General features: G+C 52.4%; 1 protein-coding gene across 3 annotated transcripts in view; it reads right to left on the bottom strand.

Annotated features, from left to right (window-relative positions):
• Positions 1-26,633, bottom strand: part of LRP5 (LDL receptor related protein 5) — a 124,079-nt gene that overhangs the window by 72,404 nt on the left and 25,042 nt on the right. For all 3 annotated transcript variants that reach the window (XM_070782579.1, XM_070782581.1, XM_070782580.1), the window contains exons 2-3: positions 15,019-15,415; positions 7,107-7,304 (exon numbers count right to left, since the gene is read on the bottom strand). In XM_070782579.1, coding sequence (XP_070638680.1) covers positions 7,107-7,304; positions 15,019-15,415 — 595 coding nt within the window. The remainder of the gene's footprint in view (positions 1-7,106; positions 7,305-15,018; positions 15,416-26,633) is intronic.

Below are 26,633 nucleotides of genomic sequence, written 5' to 3'. Positions count from 1 at the left end.
CCCCAGCACCCCAGGAACCCTCCATCAGGTTGCACCTTCCAGACCCAGCCAACCCCCCACCACCCCTGACAATGACATGGGCGCCTTCGCACACACAATTGCTCCCCATCCAACCTGATTCTAGAGTGGGGGATGCCGGCAAAATACCCCACAAGGAAGAAACACGGAAGAGAGGTGGCAAGCCAGAAGCCACATCTGGAGGCAACACACGGATGACAAGCACAACTGTCCTGCCCTAACAGCTGAATACAACCAGAACAAAAGTAACGTGCCCTTTCCTCTGAAACCAATCATTTATTTACCAAAGCAAATTAAACTTGCATCAATCTGAAAATTAAAAAAAAGGTAGTCTCTTCTGTCTATTAGGGCATCCCAGGTGGCTCAGTGATAAAGAATCCACCTGCCAATGCAGCAGACACAGGAGACGTGGGTTCGATCCCTGGTTCAGGAAGACCCCCTGGAGAAGGGAATGGCAGCCCACTGCAATATTCTTGCCTGGGAAATCCCATGGACCGAGGAGCCCCGCAGGCTACAGTCCACGGGGTAGCAAAAGGTCAGACACAACTTAGCGACGAAGCACCTACAGGGACAGGGAAGAAGAGTTCTGTGTATTTACAATACCCAGCAAACAAGAACTTGTTTTTTCATGAAATTATGGATGCCGGTAATAGAATCGTAATTTACACAGCTGGTAGCATGCAATTACCTGGTTTGAGGACTCTCGCCCCACTGTAGGGTAGGAGGCAGGAGCTGTGGGTGGGTGGCCACCAGCACGTGCTCAGCCCCCGGTGCAGCGCCCAGGAGAGAGTAATACTCGAGAGGCGCCACTGGCCGAAGACCACACCCTCGTGCTCAGGGTGGATCTGACCCGATCGCCTCTTCCCTGTTTTTTTTTAGGCCGCGCCACGCGGCACGTGGGATCTTTGTTTCCCAGCCAGGGATCGAACCCGAGCTCCCTGCAGTGAAGTGCACAGTCCTAACCACTGGATCGCCACGGAAGTCCCTTCCCTGTTTTCTTGATGTCACTTTAAAAAAAAATTTACTGAATACAAAGGATCATTAGAGAATGTGTTCAGTCACTAAGCCATGTCTGACTCTTTTACCATCCCATGGACTGTAGCCTGCCAAGTTCCTCTGTCCATGGGATTTCCCAGGCAAGAATACTGGAGTGGGTTGCCGTTTTCTTCTCCAGGGGATCTTCCCGACCCAGGGATCAAATCCTGCATTGCCGGCAGATTCTTTACCACTGAGCCACTAGGGAAGCCCTCATAAGAGAACACTATACCAACAAATCAGACAACCTAGAGGAAATGGATAAATTCCGAGAAGCATACAATCTTCCAAGAGTGAATCATGAAGAAACAGAAAATCTGAATAGACCAATAACTAGTAACAAAATTGAGTCAGTGATCAATAAACTCCCCCCACACAGAAGTTCAGATCCAGATGGTTTCATAGGTGAATTCAACCAAATATTTAAAGAGTTAATACCTATACCTCTCCAATTATTCCAAAAAATAGAAGAGGAAGCAGAGAATAGTTATCACCAAAAAGATAAGACACAACAAGGTTGGCAGGTAGAGAAGAGAAGCCCTTGTGCATTGTTGGCGGGGATGTAAATTGGTACAGCCAGTATGGAGAACAGTATGCAGCTTCCTCAAAAAACTAAAAATAAAACTACCGTACAATCCAGCAATTCCATATCTGAATAAGTTCCCTAAGAAAATGAAAACACAAACTTGAAAAGATGTAAGGATCCCTGTGCTCATTGCAACTGTGATTACAATGGCCAATGTATGGAAGTAACCTGTGTCCATAAGCAGATGAACTGAGTGAATAAAGAAAAGATGGTGTGTGCGTGTGAATAAAATCCAGCGGAATACTATTCAGCCATTAAAATAATGAAATCTTGTCATTTGCGGCACCACGAATGGACCTGGAGAGTATTATGCAAAGTGAAAAAAGGTCAGAGAGAGAAAAGCAAATACCATATGATTTTCTTGACACGTGAATTCCAGAAGACAAAAGGGAAACAGACTCAGAGATACAGAGAACAAACAGGTGGTTGCCAGAGGGGAGGGGATGGGGAAACGACGAAATAGACGGAGGAGATCAGAGGTACAAACTTCCAGCTACAAGATAAATCAGTCATGGGGATGTATGTAATGCACACATAAAGAATACGGTCAATAAAACCATAATGAGTTTGCTTGGGGATGGATGGCTAACTGTTCTTGCTGTGATCATTTCATAATTGAATCACGATGTTTTTATACCTGAAATGAATACAGTAATACTGTATGCTAATTATAACTCCAGAAAAAATATTAAAAGCCCAAACTCGTAGATACAGAGAACAGACTAGCGGTTGCCAGGGATGCGGCAGTGGGTGAAATAGCTGGAAGAGATCAAAACACACCATATTTCCAGATTTAAGGTAAGTCAGTCCTGGGGGTGTAACGTACAGCATATACATTAACAATACATAACAATGTATAGTTAACAATACTGAATTGTATTTAAAAGTTGCCAAGAGAGCGGATCTTGTAAGTTCTCATCACAAGGGAAAAAATTGTAACTATGTCTAGGGATAGAACTGGACATGGAACAACAGACTGCTTCCAAATAGGAAAAGGAATATGTCAAGGAGGTATATTTTCACCCTGCTTATTTAACTTATATGCAGAGTACATCATGAGAAATGCTGGGCTGGATGAAGCACAAGCTGGAATCAAGATTGCTGGGAGAAATATCAATAACCTCAGATATGCAAATGACACCACCCTTATGGCAGAAAGTGAAGAACTAAAGAGCCTCTTGATGAAAGTGAAAGAGGAGACTGAAAAAGTTGGCTTAAAGCTCAACATTCAGAAAACTAAGATCATAGCATCCAGTCCCATCACTTCATGGCAAATAGACGGGAAACAGTGGAAACAGTGGCTGACTTTATGTTTTTGGGCTCCAAAATCACTGCAGATGGTGACTGCAGCCATGAAATTAAAAGACGCTTACTCCTTGGAAGAAAAGTTATGACCAACCTAGACAGCATATTAAAAAGCAGAGACATTACTTTGCCAGCAAAGGTCCGTCTAGTCAAGGCTATGGTTTTTCCAGTAGTCATGTATGGATGTAAGAGCTGGACTGTAAAGAAAGCTGAGCGCCAAAGAATTGATGCTTTTGAACTGTGGTGTTGGAGAAGACTCTTGAGAGTCCCTTAGACTGCAAGGAGATCCAACCAGTCCATCCTAAAGGAGATCAGTTCTGGGTGTTCACTGGAAGGACTGATATTGAAAATGAAACTCCAATACTTTGGCCACCTGATGAGAAGAGCTGGCTCATTTGAAAAGACCGTGATGCTGGGAAAGATTGAAGGCAGAGGAGAAGGGGACAACAGAGGATGAGATCGTTGGATGGCATCCCCAACTCAATGGACATGGGTTTGGGTAAACTCCAGGAGTTGGTGATGGACAGGGAAGCCTGGTGTGCTGCAGTCCATGGGGTCACAAAGAGTCAGACATGACTGAGTGAATGAACTGAACTGACTGATAGGGATAATCATTAACTAAACTTATTAGGGTCATCATTTTGCAATACATATGTACAAGGGGAGAAAAACGTAACTATGTGATAAGGATAGATATTAACTAAACAACTAAACTTATTACAGTCATCATTTTGCAACATACATGTGTAACAAATCACAGTGTAATACACCCAAAATGAACATAATTGTACATGTCAATTATATCTCAATAAAAACCCAAACCGAACAAACAAACAAAAAATGTCTTGAGGTGAAATTCACATAACACAAACTAACCATTTCAAAGTGAATAATTCAGGGCCACGTAGCACATTCACAATGTTGGGCAACCACTACCTCCAGCTACTTCCCCAACATTCCCATCCCCATAGGAAAACCCCAAACACACCAAGCAATTAATCCTCATCTCCTCAACTCCCCTGCCCCGACAGCGCCCGCTGACACCAGTCTGCCTTCTGTCCCTAAGGACTGGCCTGCTCCGGGCTTTCCGAATAAATGGAGTCACACAGTATGTGGCCTCTGGTGTCCAGTCTCCTTCAGGAGCAGCATGTTTTCAAGGCCATCCGTGGCATGTCGCCTCTCTGTTCACTCCTGTTATGTGTGAGCAATACTCCGTTGCACAGATGCGGCACACCCTATGTATCCATCTGGCGTTCACCCGTCGGTGGGCATCTGAGTTGTCTCCACCTTTCGGCTATTGTGGACGGTCCTGCTGTGGATATTCATGTACACACATGTATTTCAATACCGATTTTCAATTCTTTGCAGGTATAAACCTAGCAGGCCTTCCCAGGTGGCTCAGTGGTACAGAATGCGCCTGCCAATGCAGGAGACACAGGAGATGTGGGTTCGATCCTGGGTCAGGAAGATCCCCTGGAGCAGAAAATAGCAACTGGCTCCAGTATTCTTGCCTGGGACATCCCATGGACAGAGGAGCCTGGCAGGCTACAGTCCATGGGGCCTCAAAGAGCCAGACAGGACTGAGCACACAGGCACAACTCAGCAGCAACATAAGCCCAGGAGCAGAATTGCTGGATCCTACGCTAATTCAGTGTTCACACCCCAGGGAACATGAAACTGCTTCCCATGACGTCACTGAGAAGCCAGATGCCCGTCACTTCTCAGGGCTGTTTCTCCTCCCTGAGCCCTGCCTCAGCTGGAGGCCCCCCACGAAGCCAGTGCCAGACTCAGCTCACTTCACCCACCCTTCCTGCTCCTTTCAGGATGCCCCGGGCCCCTGGATGCAACTCCACCCATGCCCCCTCTGCCTCCCGGGAACATCCCAAGCACACCTGCCTTCACTGAGGGCTAACCGTGTCCAGAAACCGTGCACAATAAAATCAGACCCTGTGAGTACCTCCAGGAAGCACCATTAGAATCCCCAATGCCCATCCCAGGCCCCAAGGCTCAGAGGAGTGAAGCAACCCAGCCACGGTCAGGACCAAGAAAGAGGCCTGGCAGGTCTGTCTGCTCCAGGGCTCACCCTCTTTACCAGGATGGTCATGTGTCACCTGAACAGCCCTGGGCACATCCATAAAGAGCACTGACCATCTGCAGAGCCAGAAAAATCAGGTACATAGAAGAGGGGCTGAAAGCGGGCCCTGGAGTCACAGTGCCTCGCTCCCAGCCTTGGCTCTCACTAGCTGTGCAGCCTTGGGCGAGTTCACGTCCCTCTCTGTGCACCATCATTAGAGGGGATCATAACAGCACACACAGGGCTGCCCAGTAGCACCAGTAGTAAAAAAAAAAAAAACCTGCCTGCCAATGCAGGAGACGCAAGAGACATGAGTTCGCACCCTGGGTTGGGAAGATCCCCTGGAGGAGGAAATGGCAAGCCACTCCAGTGTTCTTGCCTGGAGAATCCCATGGACAGAGGAGGCTGGTGGGCGACAGTTCATGGGGTCGCAGAGTCAGACATGACCAAACACAGGCATACCAGATGGCAAACACTTCACAGGGTTGGTATGAGGGTGAAATGAACTGACGATGTCCAGGAAAACACCAAGGTTCTACAAGGGCCAGCCGTCACATCATCACGTTGCCACCATATGCTCACACCATCAGGTCTTCACCACCACCATCACCTCCTTCATCAACACCATCATCACCTTCACTATCATCACATCATCCAGCTCCATTAACATCACTACCACCACCACCACCACATTTTAAATGCCACCATGACCCTCACTGCCCCTCATCACAACCCCTTGAGCAGGGCACTCCCACCTGCAGCCTCTATCGACTCTAAAGCTCACCCTTCACAACTGCCCGGATCACTCAGCTCTCCAAGGGCCTTGGTTCCCCAGGCCAGGCTGTGATCCAAGGACAATGGGAGGAAACGTTTCAGATCAGCTGGGGCACACGGCTCAGCTCTAAGAAGACGGAGAGGCACTGAGGCTTCCTGCCGACAGTCAGGAGAGTGACCTTAGAGGTGGGTCTTCCAGCCACAGTCCCGCCTTCAGTGACTGAAGCTCCAGCCGGGAGCTTGGCTATAACCTCGGAATACACTCAGAGCCAGAACCCCCCAGCTAAACCCCTCCTACATTCAGACGCCCGCAGAAGTCTGTTCGCTGTCTCAGGCCGCCAGCATCTGGGGCATTTTGTTACACAGGAGCAGATGACCGCGGCACACGGCCTGGATGAAATGTGGCAAGGCTGCCACCTCTTCACGTCTGCTCCAGCTGGTGTCTGCCTGTGTCTGCCGAGGTCTGGCCGCTGCATCCTCCCCATGCAGTGTCATCAGAATCCTGAGTGCCCACACCCTGCCCGCCTGGCCCAGGAGCCCGCCAGTGCAGGTTCAGGGTCTGTTCAAGCGGGAGAGGCCCCAAGACCTGGCACAGAGCCAGCAGGCAGGAAGTCAGTGAATAAACCACCCTTGACTGGTCAGGGCAGGCGGGTAGGCGGGCGGACGGGGCAGGGCTGGAGGTTTCCTACATGTAAAATGTCAAGAAGCAGGTAAGCTGTTAAGCTGACCAGCTGACCAGCAAGCCCTAACAGCAATTACCAACAAAGACAACACCCTTTTCATTCATTCAGCCTATTTTATTGAGCACCTACTATGCGTAAGGCCCTCTAGCCAGACAGGAATGCAGTGAACACAATTCTGGCCACGCTTCTGCCTCCAGAAGCTCAGTGCTGGGGGGAGGAAGGTGTGCAGAGAAGTCGTTACAACCCCATCAACTCCTGGGCCTGAGTCCACAATTGCTTATCTCCAATACTGAGACCCAAAAAACTCAGAAATTTGAAAGCGCTTTGGTGCTTTGGTGGCAAAACCTGGATGGGGACAGGGGCTCTTTATAGCTTTTTCCATCCCACTTAGAATGAACCGTCTACATTTTGCCATAGCATAGATACAGGTGCCTCCCCAGACCCTGCTCAGGTGGGATGTCAGATACGGCGTGAGCGCCACTACTGATCTCTGTCCTGAGGAGGCCTGCATGCCTGAGGCCCCCAGGGTTTCAGGTGCAAGACCGTGGGCCTGAGTAGAGAAGGATCAACCAACGCCCAGCGGGGACTGGCCAGCCGGAGCGTAAGGGGAGGGCCCAGAGCCGGGACTTACCGGAAGGAGCCGTCCAGGTTGGCGCGGTGGATGAAGCTGAGCTTGGCGTCGGCCCAGTACAGCTTCTGCTCCTCCAGGTCGATGGTCAGCCCGTTGGGCCAGTAAATGTCCGAGTCCACGATGATCTTCCGGGTGCTGCCATCCATCCCTGCGCGCTCGATCCGCGGTGTCTCTCCCCAGTCTGTCCAGTACATGTACCTAACGAGGACAGAAACACTTGCTTTTGTTTGATTTTTGTTTCCTGTCTACATGAATGCAAGCATACGAAACAGAGACAATGAATCTGCCCGGAAATCTCATCCAGTGTTTAGGCCGTGGGGTATTACTACTTCCGAATTGCTTTCTAAGCAGTTAGTGATACGTATATTTTTTTTTGTCCAGGAAGCTTGTGGGTTCTTAGTTCCCCAACCAGGGGTTGAACCCACACTTTTGGCAATGGAAGTGTGGAATCCCCACTAATATATTATTTATTAATCAAAGTTGGATAATTAAATATCCTTGTTTCCACTTGTTCTCATTTAGCAATGTCTTCTGAGTATTCTCTTCTTCTTACTAATAGGAATCTTTCTTGTTCTTTTAATGGGAATTTTGTTGTTGTTTGGTCGCTAAGTCATATCTGACTCTTTTGCAACCCTGTGGCGGATAATCAAGATTGCTGGGAGAAATATCAATAACCTCAGATATACAGATGACACCATACTTATAACAGAAAGCGAAGAAAAACGAAAGAGCCTCTTGATGAAAGTGAAAGAGGAGACTGAAAAAGTTGGCTTAAAACTCAACATTCAGAAAACTAAGATCATGGCATCTGCTCCCATCACTTTATGGTAAATAGATGGGGAAACAATGGAAACAGTGACAGACTTTATTTTTTGGGGCTCCAAAATCACTGCAGATGGTGATTGCAGCCATGAAATTAAAAGACGCTTACTCCTTGGAAGGAAAGCTATGACCAACCTAGACAGTATATTAAAAAGCAGAGACATTACTTTGCCAACAAAGGTCAGTCTAGTCACAGCTTTGGTTTTTCCAGTAGTCATGTATGGATGTGAGAGTTGGACTACAAAGAAAGCTGAGCACAGAAGAATTGATGCTTTTAAACTGTGGTGCTGAAGACTCTTGAGGGTCCCTTAGATTGCAAGGAGATTCAACCAGTTCATCCTAAAGGAAATCAGTCCTGAATATTCATTGGAAGGACTGATGCTGAAGCTGAAGCTCCAATACTTTGGCCACCTGATGGGAAGAACTGACTCATTTGAAAAGACCCTGATGCTGGGAAAGACAGAAGGCAAGGGAGAAGGGAACGACAGATGATGAGATGGTTGGATGGCATCGCCGACTCAATGGACATGAGTTTGAGTAAACTCCAGGAGTTGATGATGGACAGGGAGGCCTGGCATGCTACAGTCCATGGGGTCGCAAAGAGCCGGACACAACTGAGTGACTGAACCGAACTGACTGGACTATAACCCGCCAGGCTCCATAAGTTATTTAAGTGATTCCACACTGAACATTTGCAGTTGCTTCTGATTTTTTCCTCCTATAAAAATGCTGTAAAGGAACTTCTAAAAGGCAGCTAAAACATGTATAATGGAATACTACTGTGTGCTAAAGAGAAATGAGCTATTAAGCCGTGAAAAGGCACGGAACAACACGAAATGCATATTAGTGTGAAAGAGGCCAGTGTGAAATGGCTGCATACTCTGGTGGAGACAGTAAAAAGATCAGGGGCTGCTGGGGGCTTGGGAAGGATGAATGAGTGGAACGCAGAGGATAGTAAAATGATTCTACAGGATAATACGGGACTTTCCCTGGTGGCTCAGTCAGTAAAGAATCTACCTGTAATGCAGGAGACCTGAGTTCCATCCCTGGGTTGGGAAGCTCCCCTGGAGAAGGAAATGACAACCCACTCCAGTGTTCTTGCCTGGAAAATTCTATTTTCCAGGACAGAGGAGCCTGGCGGGCTACAGTATATGGAGTCCCAAGAGCTGGACAGGAAATTAGCGATGGACTAAACCACTCACCACCACAGGATAATACAATGGTGGATATGTGACATTAAATCTCTGTCAAAACGCATTAAATGGTCATGGATACGTGGGAACTCTCTGTACACTCCTCCCCCCATTTTTTCTGTGAACCTAAAACTGCTTTAAAAAAAATAAAGTCTGTTGGGACTTCCCAGGCGGTCCAGTGGTTAAGACTCTGCACTTCCATCGCAGGGGGCTAAGATCGCACGTGCCCTATTTATTTTGGTGTGGCCAAAATAAATAAATTATAAACATCTCAGTTATTCCAAGGTGGGCTATGGGTGATTCTGCTCTGCTTAACCACGATCGCAGGGTCTCCAGCCAGAACCCACCGCCTCTGCAGAGGCTTCCTTATTTGATGTCCCACCATGAGAGTGGAGAAGATATGCATGCATTTCGGGTGACGGGTTCAAACCCCACAGGGCCCAGCTGTCCTAGCAGGGTGCCCGCTCCATGCGGCCCTTCAGTGGAGAGCACAGGGGACCCACGCCGGCCTGGAGGGCACGCATCTCCTGGGTTCCTGGCCCCTTCGGCTCTGGGGGAGTCACAGGCCTCAAAGGGGCAGGCCCGTTCTCTGTCCATCAGCGTCTCTCCACAGTGAGGGGACAGGGCCTGGATTCCCCTCAAAAGGCCCCCTCCCACTTGAGGCCCATGAGACTCTCCAGCTGGTGTGGTTGCTCCCACACCCACTTCTGGGGCAACACAGAAAAGTCTTGAGCAATCAGCAAACCCCATCACCCTCAGCCTTAGTGGCTGCTTTAGAGATAAATGATTGGTTTACGCTGGGCAAACGGGCATCAGCCTGGAAGGGGTCTCCTAGGAGCCACCTGTCCTGTTGTGGGGGGAGTGGCCAGCCAGGGAGGGAGCTCAAGCCCAGACGGGGCCTGGAGGGGCTGTGGGACCCCAGGAGTGAAAACAGGCTTCCCGGTCCTTCACCATCTCCCTGAGTTTGTCAAACTCCTGTCCACCGAGTCAGTGATGCCATCCAATCATCTCATCTTCTGTCGCCCCTCTGCCTCCTGCCCTCAGTCTTTCTCAGCAACAGGGCAGGGTCGTTTCCAAAAGAGTCGCCTCTTCACATCAGGTGGTCAAAGTATCAGAGCTTCAGCTTCAGCATCAGTCCTTCCAATGAATATTCAGGGTTGATTTCCTTTAGGATGGACTGGTTTGATCTCCTTGTAGTCCAAAGGGACTCTCAAGAGTCTTCTCGGCCACAATTCAAAATGCAGGGAGAGCGGGAATTACTACTCCAGCGGGACAAATGAGAAAACTGAGGCTCTGAAAAGGTGTGTTGCGCCGCTCACCGGCTCCAGGAGCACAGTGTGGTTTTCTCGTTGGGGCCAAGGCCTGTCCACTTTGGGACACATGCCCCTCTGCCAGCCTTGGGCGGTGGTCAACCTCTCGCAGCCCCTGAGGCTCACAGGTGCCCTCGGCCAGCTGCAAAGGCTCCCGCAGGCCTGGTGCAGGCATGTTTCCCTCCCTGCGTGTTTCCCACCCCCAGCAGCCTGGAACAAGCCCAGCCTCCGGCCCCCCAGCTGCCCAGAAGGTATCAGGAGAATAAATCTTGGAGCCCTGTACTCGTGCCCTCCCCAAAGGCTCCTCGGAGGCCAGCGGGAAAGGCCGGAAAAAGTGCAGGCTCAGGACCTCCGCGAGGAGCATAATTCAAATTCCTTCCCCCGGGTTTCATAACAGAGGCCGGCTGGTTTCCTTAAATGGGGAACTCGCGGGCCACCCCGCTCCCAGAGCCCGGCCGGTGCGGACGTGCTCGTGCAGGGCCTGGACACTGCCAGAGGCCCCGCCAAGCTCCACGGAGGAGCAGCGACTTCCGAGGCAGAGCACTGCGCAGAGGGCAGCGGCTGGTGCGGTTGTGGTTGGGTCTTATTTTAGGGAAGGGCTATTTTGCATTTTAAAGAGGGGGTTGGGTTTCAGCCTGGCTGCAGCTGGAGACCCAGGAGCCACCGCAGCCCCTCGTGGGCTGGTACAGGCATGCGCCCCATCGCCCGTCCCCGTGCGGGGTTGATGTCCTCCCAGCCCCAGAGCCTCGGGGCCAGAGGGGCCGCTCTGCCCCCCACAGGGGCACCTGATGCTGGCAGCAGAGGCGCCTGGCCTGGGCCTGTTCTTGCCATGCTGAAATGGCCCAAGTCCAATCCCCGGGGTCTGCGGGCCCTTCTGCCTGTGGGGCTCTTGGTCACATGCACCCTGGGTGGACGTTAGAACCGAGGACCCTCCTAATGACATCTGGGGCAGTATCCCTTCAGCAGAGGAGGGAGCCCAGCTGTGAGGCAGGAAGAGGACGTCACAAGAAGACACAGGGAGACGGGAGAGCCTCCCACGGGGCTGGGGCGGTTGGTGGTGATGCCCCCTGCAGCCTCACGTCTGTGGCCGGGGCGGAGAACGACACCCACTGTCCCAGGACTCAGCTCAAGCTCACACCAAGGGCCACCACCAGGCCAGTGTTTAGCGAGGCTGGGGTGCTGCCCGTGGTCCCTCCGCACCAGCCTAGAGTCCTCCCCTGCTGGGCAGCGGTGCTTAAGAAGACAAAGAAGGCACTCATGACCTTAACCACACCCTAGACAGCCAGCCTAGGATCACAGTGCAGGGTTCTCACCCTGCTGAGGGTGACACTTTGCAGCATCATTTTCGCTGCATCACGCATCAGACACATTACCAGGGAAGGAGGAGCTTAGGGGGAGAGACTGGGGCCTCAGAAATCCTGCCCAAGGTGTCAACACCAAAGTCAACTCTGCCCCCAGGGGCAGGGGTGTGATCCCAGCAGGACCTGAGGAGAGAATTCAAAGGCAAGATCAGAAAAGGTTTCAATTAAGACAAGCCAGAGCCAGAGATGGACCAACTCCTGTGGATGCTACAGGAAATGCCAGCATGGGTGTGAGCATGAAGCACAAAGCACTTCTCAAATACCAAGCACCTCCTAACCAAGCACCAATACCTCTCAACTGAGTACCAAGCATATCCAAAACAAGCACCCAGTACCTCCCAACTAACCACCAAGCACCTCCAACAGCACCAAGCATCACCCAACCAAGCACCAAGTACCTCCTGAGTACTTCCCAACCAAGCACTAGCACCTCCCAATTGAGAACCTTCCAACCACACCAGATACCTCCCAACTGAGCAACAAGCACTTCTCAACCAAGCACCAAGCACCTCCCAACTGAGCACTTCCCAAATAAGCACCAGCACCTCCCAACTAAGCACTAGGCACCTCCCAATTGAGCACTTTCCAACCACACCAGACACCTCCCAACTGAGCACCTTCCAAACAAGCACCAAACACCTCCCAACCAAGATGGCAAAAGGCTGCAAGGAAGAGAAAAAAGAGAAGTCTGTGCACAGATGTGAAGACTACATTTCAGGAGGGTGGGAGGGGCATTTTCAACATAACAACAGTGACCTTTTGTTGACGCCACAACCATTCTTGGTGTCCATGACGTGGGGCAGGGTCACAACCCTGTACAGATGGGGATGCCAAGGCACAGGGCAGCCCTGCACCGTCCTCCCTTCTTGTCTAAATCCAGATGGTTCCAGCTTCAAAACAGACCCCCCACTACTCAAGCCCACTACCTCTAATCCATTCACCCCCCCACCCACTGGTCCAGTCCTATCTGCCTTCTCTTGCCAGGAGCACAGTAACAGCTGCTAATGTAGTTCCCAGCTCCCACCCTAAAGTTTCCCCTCGCTCCAAGAGCCAGAGAGAGCCCCTTAAGCATGAGTCAAACCAGTGACCCTTCCCCTCAAAGCCCGTCCTGCCCACCCCCACACCCACCCTTGCCACAGGCCCAGGACCCTCACACCAGCTGCTCCCTCTGCCCAGAAAGCCTTCCCCCAGGTGTCTCCTGGCCTCATCTCTTCATGTCTCTGTTCAATTGCTACCAAGAGACGCCCCCGGCTCCTGACCAACAGCGGGAAGGCCCCACCTCCCCTCCCTGTGCCTGCGCCTTGCCGCCCCCTCCCCAGTGGCACACCACCCTCTCGGCATCCCCCCAGGGCACTGTGAGGGCCTCGAGGCTGCTCCCCTCAGCCTCTCCCGCTGCTGACGGAGCCCCCTCTTAGCCAGCGGGACTCAGCCACCCCAGCCACGATGACCCAGAAGACAGTCAATGACCCTCTGTGACCCCTGCGGCCACACTGCAGGATGGGAGAGGCCTGAGGCAAGGGCTGTTTCCCAGGCAACGCAGAGACCCTCCTGGAAGATGAGCCTGGCCCCCTGGTGGCTGGAGCGGCTCAGCCCTCCTCGGAGGGTGAGGGGCCTAAAGATAAGTCACCGCCTGGCATGCCCCCCACCCAGGATGCTGGGGCAGCCTCGGGAGCAGGGACACCGGGCTTGTCCCCCTGACCTCGGCCAGTCAGCTACCAGGACAATAAATCTGACGCAGCCACCCCAATGTGTGTACACACTGACACAGACACACGTGTGCTCACAGGTGCACTCAGAGGTGCACCCAAATAGGCACAAACACACATGCTCACACCCTCCAGCCCACACTTTCCAGCAGTGCATGCACACACACACACATACACTCAGCTTTTACACAACCCAGCAGCTCCAGAGGCACCACGCGTTCCTGGTATCAAGAGACAGCCGAGTGTGCCTTCTCAGTCAACATGCGGAGAAGCCCATGGAAGGAACTTTACTCGGCCACTCAAGTGCCCCCCCTCACCCAGCGTGCTCCCGGAGCTACCCAGGCACCCGCCCTCCGCCCTCATTCCACCCGTCCCAGGTGGGCTGAGAGGTCCCTCCCACCCTGGCTGCAGGCAGGGCAGCGAGCACCACCCCTAGGGCAGCGGAGGGCATCAGGACCAGAAACCAGGGTCCTACTGCGTTTCTGTTCAAAAGATGCCCGACAGCCGTTTCTGATGAGCGGACAGCAGAGGAGCGGGCGGACACAGCCGTGCGCTGGGCGTGGCCAGTGGGCGGGCACCAGGCTTGATGCCGCCCAGCTAAGGGTGTGTCCTTCCCAGGCGGTGGGAAGACAGGGAAGAGGGCCGCGGGTGACTGAGCCAAGAGCTCCCGCTAGGAAAGCCGGCCACGAGCATGGCCTGGAGGGCAGCTTGCCATCTCCCCTCCATCCCAGCCTTCAACTCTGCGTACGTCCTTAGTTTTCCCGCCACTCACAACACCCCACCTGGAACTGGGGCTGGGCCCTGAGCCTCTGCGGATCACGTGAGCTCAGCCAGACCACGAAGCTGGCGGGAGCAGAGGGCTTCCAGAAGACACCAGAGCAACAATTCCGCAAGTTCCACATCCGGACGGGGAGTTTCACTTTTTCCACCGTGTTCAGCTGATGCAGTCACAGAGAGGGTGAAAGGTGTGGGCTCTGCCTGGCAGAGCGCCCAGACCCTCTTCCAACACTCACACGTGCACCCGCTCACACACACACACCCACACACCCACTCACACGCGCACCCACTCACACACACACCGAGATGTTTAACAACTCAGATCCACGGCCAATCACATCAGTTGCAGCGAGTTTAGAAAAGAAACACATTCCAGGGTGTTTCAACAAATTCTGCAGGGTGGACTCATTTTAAGACTGCGGGTTTCCTCTGAAAAAGGTACTTGGTCTCAAGTAAATTCAAGAGGGAAATCATGGCCCCACCCACCCCACCATCAGGAAAAGAAACTGATGCTGGGAAAGACTGAGGGCAGGAGGAGAAGGGGGCAGCAGAGGATGAGATGGTTGGATGGCATCACCGACTCGATGGACATGAGCCTGAGCAAGCTCTGGGAGATGGTGATGGTCAGGGAGGCCTGGCGTGCTGCCGTCCACGGGGTCACAAAGAGCCAGACATGACTGAGCGACTGGACAACCACCACCATTGCCCCGCCCCCGCCCAGGGAGGTGAGGTGCTGGATTTACCCGTGTGCGGGGTCCAAGGCGATGGCCCGCGGCTGGTCAAGATCTTGCCAGAAGAGGACCTTCCGGGACGTCCCATTGAGGTTGGCCACCTCAATGCGGTTGGTCTCCGAGTCCGTCCAGTACAGCTTCTTGCCGACCCAGTCGCAGGCCAGGCCGTCGGGCGACACCAGGCCGGAGATGACCACGTTCTGCACGGCGGCGCCCGTCTGGTTCAGGTAGGTCTGCTTGATGGCCTCCTCGCTCACGTCTGTCCAGTACACGGCTCCCTTGGAAAACTGGAAATCCACGGCGGCCGCGTCCTCCAGGCCGCTGACCACGATGGTGGACTCTACCTTGACTCCGCCGGCATCCACCAGCCGCACGTCCCGGCGGTTGGCAAACAGGAGGAGCGGCGAGGCTGTGGGACAGAAGCAAACCGTGAGGATCCTGGCTGAGCTGCAGGCTGCACAGCCCGGGACGGAGGGCTCTGTGCCTGGACCACCCCAGGGCCCCTACCCGGCCTGTGCCCAAGGCTCGCAGCTCCTGCCTTCCATCCCCGGCCACTGCCGGGAAGCCACCTGGGTGGGCCCAGCACTCGTTCAGAGGCTCTTTCAAGGCAGCTGTAGTTACTGAAATCACCAAGGGCTGCCGTGTGTGCCCCCTATGCCCGCCAGGCCCCAGCAGCCCTTCCTGCCACGCCTATCACCTTGCCCACAGATGCCACCACAAGGCCACACTGCCAGGGTGCACACCGGCTCACATCGTGCCCCCCCGCCCCTGCAGGTCAGAGGCCACGCAGAGGGCTCCAGGTCAGGACCGCCCACGAGGCTCTTCCACTCCCACCATTGCCGTCGCCACGTTATGCCACATGGCAACAATCAAACAATGCGATGTTACCGCTGTATCCAAGCTAGGCATCCTGACATCCTGCAAGGAGGAGATGGTCCACGGAGAACATCTGTCCCGAATCTCATCCCTCCCTGCTCCGAACAGGTCTGAACAGATAATAAAGAACGTGGGTCGTCACAGACCGACAGCTCTCTGCTGGCCACACACAGCACGTGGGGCTGAGTGGGCTCCTCTCTGAGTGCCCTGAGCCCTCGGTACAGAGGCCTGGGCTGTGGGTGATAGCTGGCCCATTTTACAGAAGGGGAAGTTAAGGCTTCGAGAGGAACGAAGTTCAACAGCACACCAGAGGTGCCATACTCTGGAACACTCATACTCAAGTATGCTGCTTGAGTGCATATATTTAGTTTACAAAAATGTTAGGTACCTCAATAAAAACGTCTTTTTAATTAAAAATGGAAATTAACCATTTTCCCAGCTGCTACAGCATGCCAAGGGGCCCGGTGGACCCTGCACTCCAGGAGGGCTAACCTGCCCGTCTGAAGAACACCCCTGCCCTGCCCAGGGCCGGCACAGGCAGCTGCTCTATAAATGCGTTTCACCCTCCCTCCCCCTACCCCCTAGCATCCCAGCTTGAAGATGGTCGGTCGCTTCTGCGCTGAGAGGGAAGAAGGAAAAGGATGGGCGGCCCAGAAGGGTCCGGAACCCCACCATCAGCCGGAGGCCCGGGGAGCAGAGAGGCAGTGACACCCACCACTGGAGGCCCGGCCGGCAGTCAGGTGCCCTCCAAGGGTCAGACACTGGCCAGTTGGAGGACAGTGAGTGAGGGGGTGACAGCCCAGATCCGGGAAGGTCCAGACCTTCAGAGGAGGAAGAATCGTGAAGGCCAGAAGCAGAAGTGGGCCTTCGAGGTTAGATCTGGAGGCCTATGCGGGGAGGCAGCAAAGCCAATGCCAACCAACCCCCCACAGCACACTCAGGGCAACAGGACCCCCAGGGCACCTGCCCATTCATCGTCACCAGGGTCGTCCCGGCCACTGGAGCGCAGGTGACTGGTAATCCCACCCTGCCAGCATTGCTGGATGTGCCCAGGTTCCCGAGATTCCTCGCGGCAAGGTGTCCCGCTCATCCCCTCTCATCCGGCCAAGATAGGACCTGCCGGGTGGTTCCTAACCTCCTGGGGGTCACAAAGCTCCCCGATAAGCTGATCCTCTCCCCAGGGACAGACACACACACAGGTACGCACACCAAGGCCTCATGGCCTCCCCCCAACAGGGTGAACCCAGCCCCAGCCCGAGGATGCAGTCTTCACTTCCTTCTCTAAATTAGCAAGTCTGAGGACTTCTCTGGTGGTCCAGTGGCTAAGACTCCACACTCCCAGTGCAGAGGGCCAGGGTTCGATCCCTGGTCAGGGAACTAGATCCTACGTGCCACAACTAAAGATTCTGCATGCCTCAACTAAGACGCAGCACAGCCCAACAAACGAACACTAAAAATGCACACACGCACGCATGTGAAGTCACTTCAGTCACGTCTGACTCTTTGTGACTCCATGGACTGTAGCCCTCCAGGCTCCTCTGTCCATGGGATTCTCCAGGCAAGAATACTGGAGTGGGTTGCCATGCCCTCCTCCAGGGGATCTTCCCGACCTAGGAATCAAACCCGTGTCTCATGTCTCCTGCATTGGCAGGTGGGTTCTTTACCACTAGAGCCACCTGGGAAGCTCTGAACACTAAAAATAGACAAATTAGCCTCTCCGGGCGACTATCTCAGAAGAAGGTAAGCTCCCCGATGCCACAGGTATTCAAGTGGACATTGGTGACCACAGATAAGGGACGAAACTCACCTGACATCCGCATCAAGGGGTGGACGGCCCACACACGGGGAGTCTCAGACAGGAGATTTTCCAGCCCCGAGGGGAAGCTCTTTGGAGGGAAAGACCCAGGAGGCATGTCACCAGCCCCAACTGTCGGCCAGAAATCCAGTAAGTAAAGCGTTACCCGAGGCAAAAGTCCCAGAGAGGGACTGGGAGCCGGAGCTGGGGAGAGATGGGAAGGAAGCCGCCCCAGGGAACAGAGAATCCTAGTTGCTCTGCTGTTTCTCCCCAAACTGGAAAGACCACATTTTCACCACCATTTACACGCTGGGCTGCTCAGGTGCACCTTTGAAAGGCCGCAGATGATGTCAGGGGGTGAGGGGGGGGGACGTTCAATTTTCCGTGCCTTCCCAAACGGAGACTGAGGCGGGGAGCCACTTCAGAGGGCCAGGGGCCAGCAGGCTCTTTCCAGGAGGACCAGCTCCTGCCTCGAAGATGGTTGGAGACCACCACACACTCAATTCCTAAGTCTGCTTCCCTTGTGGCTCAGCTGGTAAAGAATCCACCTGCAGTGCGGGAGACCTGGGTTCGATCCCTGGGTTGGAAAGATGCCCTGGAGAAGGGAAAGGCTACCCACTCCAGTATTCTGGCCTGGAGAACCCCATGGACTCTGTAGTCAGTCCATGGGGTCGCAAAGAATCGGACATGACTGAACAACTTTCACTCACTCACTCACTCACTCTCCGGGTCAGCTGGGGAACTCACAGCGATGGGGGTCTCTGTGAGGGGGCCGCCTGCCCGCCCGCCAGCAGCACCTACCCGCCCAGGGCTCCTCCTAGGGCCTGGGAAGCCCTGGATAATGCGGCCCCAAGCTTAGCAGGGGCTCCGGCTCGTCACGGAGATGTGGCTTCCAGGGTAGGGATGCTCCTACCCCAAGGGAGGGAAAGGCTGAGGCCTGGGCAGGATCAGAGCACCCAGGCGAGGGGCTGGGGTCCAAACAGGCAGTCCTAGGAAGGGATGTGCTGGGCTGAGACCGGAACCAAGCCGGCCAGCAGGCTGGCGGCAGAGTGTCATAAAGCCCATGCCAGCCTGTCTGAGACACACAACAGAACCAAGAACCCACCCTCGTGCCTGGTCTTACGTGGGGGGAAAAGACAACCAGAATGGAAGGTGAGATGAAGTCAGTTGTGGTTTGGAGAAACAGGGCCGAGTGAAGGGTCTGGAGTGGGTGCTGCCGTTTCACGTAAGATGGTCAGCGTGGCCTCATTGAGCAAGTGACCCCTGGACAAAGACTTGAAGCGGGAGAGAGGCAGAGGGAAGGCATCCCGGCAGAGGGAATGGCTGGTGCAAAGGCCCTAGGGTGAGGCCTGGGGGAGACGGCACATCACGACGAGCTCCCGCCCAGGTGATGTGCCCACAGGCCCAGGACCTGGCAGGTCCGAGTCCCAGGTGCACATGCCCCAGGTGAGGACTGCGGCTCTTAGAAGGGTGCCCTGACCTGGCCCAGGCCGCTCCGGGATGCTCTCTTACCAAGTGGCCCAAGCTTCTGGAGCCGTGAGGGGAAACAAGGAGCGTGAGGAGGGAGAGGAGGGGAGGGCAGACAGGCTGAGAGCCAAGCCTCCGGCCCGGCCATGCTTGGGCCACCAGGACCCCCTCGGGGTCGGTGGAGAAACAGACGCGGCCACCTGGCGGCCACAGAGGCAGGAACAGCCCTTTCAGGAAATGCCTCGTCTGCTGGTATTTAGGACCACAACCGTTTCAATGCTCTCCCCAGGGATCAGCCTCGCAGGACCTTATCCCAGGGAACACCTGAAGGAAGGAAAACGTCCTAGACACAATATTTGCTGCAGTCTTCCTCATAAGAAAAAAATAAACAAATAAAAAGCTCCAGCGTCGGGTACCTAGGCTGTTCTCTCAGTAGAAAGTTGTGTCCGTTAAAGCAGTAAGACAATGACTGCAGTGACACCAGAAAAGGTGTAAGAAATGTCAAGTAACACACACACACACAACTATAAGCCCTGGTTTGTACTTGAACTGCAGGTATGAGAAGGCGCTAGGTGGGAACCAAGGCTGAACTAGAGACTGGACGATGGACACGACTTAGCCACTGAGCACAGTGAAAGGTGATTCTGTTGAGTTACCGGATAATTATGTTTAAATGGTTGGTTTATTATTATTATTTTTTTAATGTAGCCATTTATTTGGCTGCGCTGGGTCTTGGTTGCAGCATGTGAGATCTAGTTCCCCGACCAGGGATGGAACCTGGGCCCCCTGCCTGGGGAGCACAGAGTCTTAGCCACTGGACCACCAGGAAGTCCTTATGTCTTTAAATGTTTTAACCCCAGGTTCCACGTATGTTGCTATGGCATTCTCTGTGCAAGCATATATATATATATATTTAGGACCATATATCACAAGGATACATAGCCCAGGGCAGCTCTCCGAGTGAGAGACCTGGAGCCAGCTCAGGGGAACGGCTGAGACCTGGGCCTCTCTGAGCTCAACGTTCTGTGAAATGTGGGTCATCAGTGTACCCCCACGTCGGAGACTGTGAGGCTTCAACAGAACGATTCACACAAACCCTCAGCCCAGCAACAGCACGTTTTAGGCACTCAATAAACACCGTCCAGGGACTTCCCTGGTCGTCCAGTGGTGGAGACGCTGTACTTCCAGTGCAAGGGGCGCAGGTTCAATCCCCGGTCAGGGAACTAAAATTCCACCTGGCAATGTGGCATAGTAACCAAGGACGTTTTTTAAAAAATACATATATATACACCAGTCAGGGCAGTGCTAGCAACTGTAGTTAAATGTTTCATTCATCCAGTCCTGCTACAAAGGAAAGTACTTAGACTCAGGGAGCCTGGTTCAAACCTCAGCCTGACCTCCAGCTGGGAGACTTGGGGCCAGATGTTTCATCTCTGCTCTGAGCCTGTTTCCTCATCCATCTAGCAGGAAACAGTAACTACTTTAAAAAGGCCCCACTGGCCCCTGTTGCTGTGATGCAGAGCCTCCCAGCGAGTCCTCAAAGGCTACCCCCTCCCCGAGCCACGTGACCAGGCAATCCCACTCCTAGCTCTGTGCCCGAAAGACTGAAGTTAGAGGGTGATGACAAACACCTGTGCACTCAGGCTTGGTGGGTCAGTGGTAAAGAATCCAGTTACTCATTCAGGAGACACGGGTTCGATCCCTGGTCTGGGAAGATCCCACGTGCCACAGAGGGACTAAGCCCGTGTACTACAGCTACCAAGCCCGCTCTCTAGAGTCCAGGCCAGCTCTGTGCGCCCTACGGCCTGTGTGCTCCGCAACAAGAGAATCCACCACAATGAGAAGCCCGCGCACAACTGGAGAGTCACCCCTGCTCCCTGTAACTAGAGAAAAGCCCGTGCTGCAACAAAGCCAAAAGTAAATGAATAAATAAAATTATTTAAAAAGATACTTGTACACGCATGTTCATAGAAGCAAGACTCATAATTGCCCAAATGTCCATCCACAGACAAATGGATAAACCAAGTGTGCTCTGTCCACACAATGAAATATCATTTGGCCATAAAGGCATGGAGGACGGACCCAGGGCACAGCACGGAGGAGCCCTGAAAACATCGTGCTCTGAGAAGCAGACAGACACGAAAGGCCACACAGCATAGGGCTCTGGTCACGCGAAAGGTCCCAAATCGGCAAATCCATACAGACAGACAAGAGAGTAGATTAGTGGTGGCCAGGGCTGGGGGACGGGGGCAATGAGGCGAAATCACTTAATGGCTCCAAGGTTTCCTATGAGAGTGATGGAATGTTCTAGAACTAGACGGTGGCAGCTGCAACCTTGCAAATGCACTCTGTGCATGCTAAGTCGCTCAGTCGTGTCCGACTCTTTGCGACCCCATGGACTATGGCCCTCCAGGCTCCTCTGTCCATGGAACTCTCCAGGCGAGAACACTGGGGTGGGTTGCCTTGCCAACCTCCAGGGGATCTTCCCCAACCCAGGGATCAAACCTGCATTTCCTGCCTCTCCTGCATGGCAGGTAGATTCTTTACCGCTGAGCCAGCGGGGAAGCCCATGAATGCAATAAGTGCCGCTGAATTATTCACTTTAAAATGGTTAATTTTAGGGACTTCCCTGTTGGTCCAGTGGTTAAGAATCTACTTTCCAATTCAGGGGATGCGGGTTTGATCCCTGGTTGGGGAGGATCCCACACGCTGCAGAGAAACTAAGGCCCCCACGCCACAAGAAAGATCCCGTGTGCCACAAGTAAGATTCTATGAAGCCTAAAATAATAATACATTTTTAATAATAATAAATACGCTTTTAAAAAATGGTTAATTTTACATTGCGCAAATTTCACCTTAATATATATATATATATATTTTTTTTTTTTTTTTTTTGCCACACCATGCAGCATGTGGGATCTTAGTTCTCAGAGCAGGGATCGAACCCATGCTCCTGCAAGGAAGCAGAGTCTTAACCACTGGACCACCAGGGTAGTCTATTTTTTTTTTAATATATAATTTTTAGAGGCACTGCTGCACGCCAAGTCCACTGAATTCCCCCCGTGACAGCCGTCTTTGGGCCTGGCTTCGCAATTGGCTTTTTCAGGCAAGGACAAGCCCCTCTGTGACCCTGAATTCACACAGCCCCTCCTTGGCACGGCCCTCGGGACACCCACAAAGTCTCAGGGGTTCTCCCCAGCTCCCTGCCTGGGGACGGAGAGCAGATCACTCCCACCTATTTCTAGGGTGGGTCTCGGGCCGTTCTCAGCACCCTTGGCCCGTCAGTGTCAGAAAAAGGCCACTCTCTCCCCTCCCGGCCTGGGTACTGGGACCCATGGCTAACGTGCAGTCCCCACCACAGAGGAATCGGGAGTCTGAGAAGCCAGCGCCAACAATCCCATTTTAACCCACGTAAAGTAAGCAGAGCCAGTATTTATATATAGAATTCATAGCAGATGTCTGGGCTTTCATTCCGATAGCCTCTGTTTTACACTGTTCACATGGTTACACTAAACACAGCCCGACTCACGGTAACCGAATCCTCCGCTACGACACCAAAATAAGCAACGTCTCAGTACATGCCTTATTGATATTCACCAAGCATTACATTGCTCGCTGGAGCAGCCTGGAACCTGGACGCAAGCTACGGATTTCTCAGTCAGGAACGGTCCTTCGTCCCACACCAGCCCCACGAAGAAGGCCAAGAAATGGAAGACAACGTGGGGCCGCGTTCAGGGCACTCACGGAGCAGTGGGGCAGGACACACATTTTACACACACACACACACATGCACACGTGCGGATAAACAGCCACCAAGCAGGAAGAAAAGGCAGATGAGTAACATGGATAGGCGCTGCCTGGAGCCTGGAGGTGAACAAGCTGCCACGTGAACCTGGCAGGCTTCCTGGAGGAGAAAAGAGCTGGCTGTGGGGGCCCCGGTGGGCTTCCTGGAGGAGGGAGACTGGAACCTTATTCAGTATGCCGACACCCAACCCTAAGATGCAGCAAGGCACTCAAGGGGATGAATCCTACCCACAACAGCTTTCCTGACACCTCATGGCTCCGGGTGCCTTCCAGCTTGGGCTTCTCAGACTGGGTACTGGCCCCTCTTCCTTCAACCCCACCACCCCCGGCTGCCACGGAGATGGTCCCTCCCAACGCACGTCCCTCGGGATGTCCCGGCTGCCCCAGGCCCACCACCAGCTCCCCAAGTCCCATAAGATCCCTCCGGGGTTCCTCATGGTATCGTTTTTAAAAAGTGTTTACAATGTGAAAACCTGGTTTTACTCGTTTATTGAATTACGGTGGGGGATGGACAGAGGTGACAGTTGGACAACAATGTGAATGGACATCACGCTACCGTACCAGACACGTCAAAATGGTCCAACGTGGTAAATTTTAAGGCATATGTATTTTAACAGAATTCAAAATAGTGACACAAATATAAATAAAACCTGATGGTCTAGTGATATATCGAATAGTATAAGCTACAAAAAAAAAAAAAAAAGAATGACTCAGGGGCTTCTCTGGTGGCTCAGTGGTAAAGAATTGGCTGCCCATGCAGGAGACACAGGTTCGATCCCTGATCTGGGAAGATCCCATGTGACACAGAGCAACTAAGGCTGTGTGTCACAACTCCTGAGCTTGAGCTCTGAAGCCTGGGAGCCGCTTCAGAACTACTCGAAAGCAGTCTGGATCCTTGAGCCCCCGCAACGAGAAGTCTGCACACCACAGCCCAAGAAAAGCCCATGCAGTGACAGAGACCCAGCGCGGCCAAAAGTAAATAAATAAATAAAATTATTATTACTAGTATTTTTTTTTTAAAGAATAAGAATGATTCAGAACTACAGCTACAGACTTCATCCAGGGTTTTTTATTTCAAATGCTGGCTGGACATCATTAAGGCATGTCCATTACATACAATATTGGGTTGGCCAAAGAGTTCATTCGGGTTTCCATACCACCTTTCTTTTTGGCCAACCCAATATTTATTAGTTAATTGATCGAAGCCAGGGTAGACTCATCTATTCCTATTTCATCAAACGGGTTAAGATGAAATATCCCCACTCACTCTGACGTTCAAGTGTTTCCCAGGTTTGGACAGCGAGTCCCCTCACACTGTCCCATGTATCTTCTTGGCATGTCCCCACATCATCCCTTGAGGGTTTCTTTACTTTCTTTCTAGAACAATAATATGCTCCAGGCTCAAGTGAATTTCTCCCTGCTCTAGCCTAAGAATCGGCCCTTTCTCAATGAGCTCTGGCTTCTCTAAGTGGAAAGTGATCCCTAGGAGCCAAGAGCTGGGCACTGGGGATGCTCACTGCTCCTGGGTCTTCTCATCAGGCAGTGCTGGGAAACATTCACACAGTCCAACCACCTTCCTTGTTCACAGACGGCACCTGGAGAGTCACCCGCTGGACCAGATTTACATATAATCCCATCAATGCTTGGGAGCTTTGTGGTCATTCCTGAACATGCACAGAACGGTGAAAAAATGGAGTCACCCCTCCGCGGGCCCCTAGACGAGGTGGCACAGGCTAGCCCCAGGTTCCTGCCTCAACTCACACTGTAAATGAGCATCCTCTCCACTCGATGCCACGCCGTTCGCATGTCTGTGCTTTTTGTGCGTGATTTCACTGTTGAATTTCACTGTTGGGCTCCCCTAGTGGTTCAGACAGTAAAGAATCTGCCTGCAATGCAGGAAACCCAGGTTCGATTCCTGGGTCGGGAAGATTCCCCTGGAGAAGACAATGGCAACCCATTCCAGTGTTCTTGCCTGGATAATCCCATGGACAGAGGGGCCTGGTGGGCTACAGTCCATGGGATCAAAAAGAGTTGGATGTGATTGAGTGACTAACACTCAGTGTTGACAATGGCCCCAGGCACAGGGCTGTAGGGCTGTCAGAAGGCAGGGTGGCTGGCGGTGTGGTGTTGGTACAGAGAAAACAGGGGGTTAGGTAAGCTTACAGTGCTACTGGTCATGGTCAGTGTGAATCAAACCACATGCATGCATGCTAAGTCGCTTCAGTCGTGTCCGACTCTTTGTGATCCTATAGACTGTAGCCTGAGAGGCTCCTCTGTCCATGGGATTCTCCAGGCAAGAATATTGGAGTGGGTTGCCATGCCCTTCTCCAGGGGATCTTGCCAACCCAGGGATTGAACCTGCATCTCTTTTGTCTCCTGCATTGGCAGGTGGGTTCTTTACCACCAGCGCCATCTGGGCATGAAACAATAATTCACATTAAGTCAGGTGTTCAATGGCTCACAAAGTTGTGTACCGATCAGCAGAGGAACATGAGACCCGAGGCTCTGGGAAACCCAAGCCTGTGTCTCCTCCAGGACCAAGACTTCAGAATTTGCATCATTCGGTGTCTGCAGCGGCTTTATAAAACAGAACGACTGTGAACAACGAAAATCTGTGTGTATGTGTGTTGTTTTCATTTAGTCGTTCAGTCATGTCTGACTCTTTGCAACCCCATGAACTTACAGCCCACCAGGCTCCTCTGTCCATGGGATTCTCCAGGCAAGAATACGGTGTGGGTTGCCGTGCTCTCCTCCAGAGGATCTTCCCCTGTGTATACACATGTACACTCGCACACACATCATAGCCTCCATTTCTGCGTGTGTGTGTTTACGTGGTAAAAACCCACGAGTTCACAGCTCTTCTTGCAATGTTATTAAACATTTCCTCAGGGTACTTTCTTTTTTTATTTTTATTGTTTTCTTTAAAATAAGGTACGAACATTCATCGATTTTTTTTTTTTTTATAAATTTATCTTTGGCCGTGCCACACAGCATGCAGGATCTTAGTTCCCTGACCAGGGATCAAACCCTGCCCCCTGCAATGGAAGTGCCGAGTCTTAACCACTGGACCGCCAGGGGAGGTCCCTCGTCAAGATACTTCCTAACCTTCCCTCCTTCTTCGACGTTAGTTAGTACCCTCTCCAAAGTGGAAACATGGCTTTTGTGATTGTCAACATATACACTTATCAGCTCGGTATCACCACCTCCAACCATCCCCATAGCCCTTGCTGGCCTTCCCCTCCACTCCTCTGCCCCCAGGTCATGTCACCTCCGGCCTCTACTTGGCACCCCACCACCACCACCTGTCCTCAGGTGCCAGGCACCAATATTTCTGCTCGGGGAAGGGAAAGGCAGGGAATCCTGCTGAGTCTATAGCTCACCGTGGGGGGAAACGGTGTTTCTACGATATTGTCTTCCTAGCCATAAACATTTATTTAGGTCTTCTTTTGGTGTCTCTGTAAAATTTTATTATTTCTTGTGCATACAATTTTGCACATTATTTCTTAGATACAGTTCCAGGTGCTTCAAATAAAATTCAAAGCATTAAAAAAAAAAAGAAATTAGCATGACTGTAACAGAGAGAGATTGCCAAATTCCCATGAATCTTACGATAAAACATGAAACTTCAAAGATGCTTTGGTTGGGGTGTGGACAAAGCCTCCCCCAGCCCCCAGACAGAAAAGTT

This window comes from Bos indicus, chromosome 29 (assembly GCF_029378745.1).
Source record: "Bos indicus isolate NIAB-ARS_2022 breed Sahiwal x Tharparkar chromosome 29, NIAB-ARS_B.indTharparkar_mat_pri_1.0, whole genome shotgun sequence".
NCBI classification, from domain to species: domain Eukaryota; kingdom Metazoa; phylum Chordata; class Mammalia; order Artiodactyla; family Bovidae; genus Bos; species Bos indicus.
The sequence above is the reverse complement of the archived record's forward strand: the minus strand, read 5'-3'. Positions and strand labels throughout refer to the sequence as shown.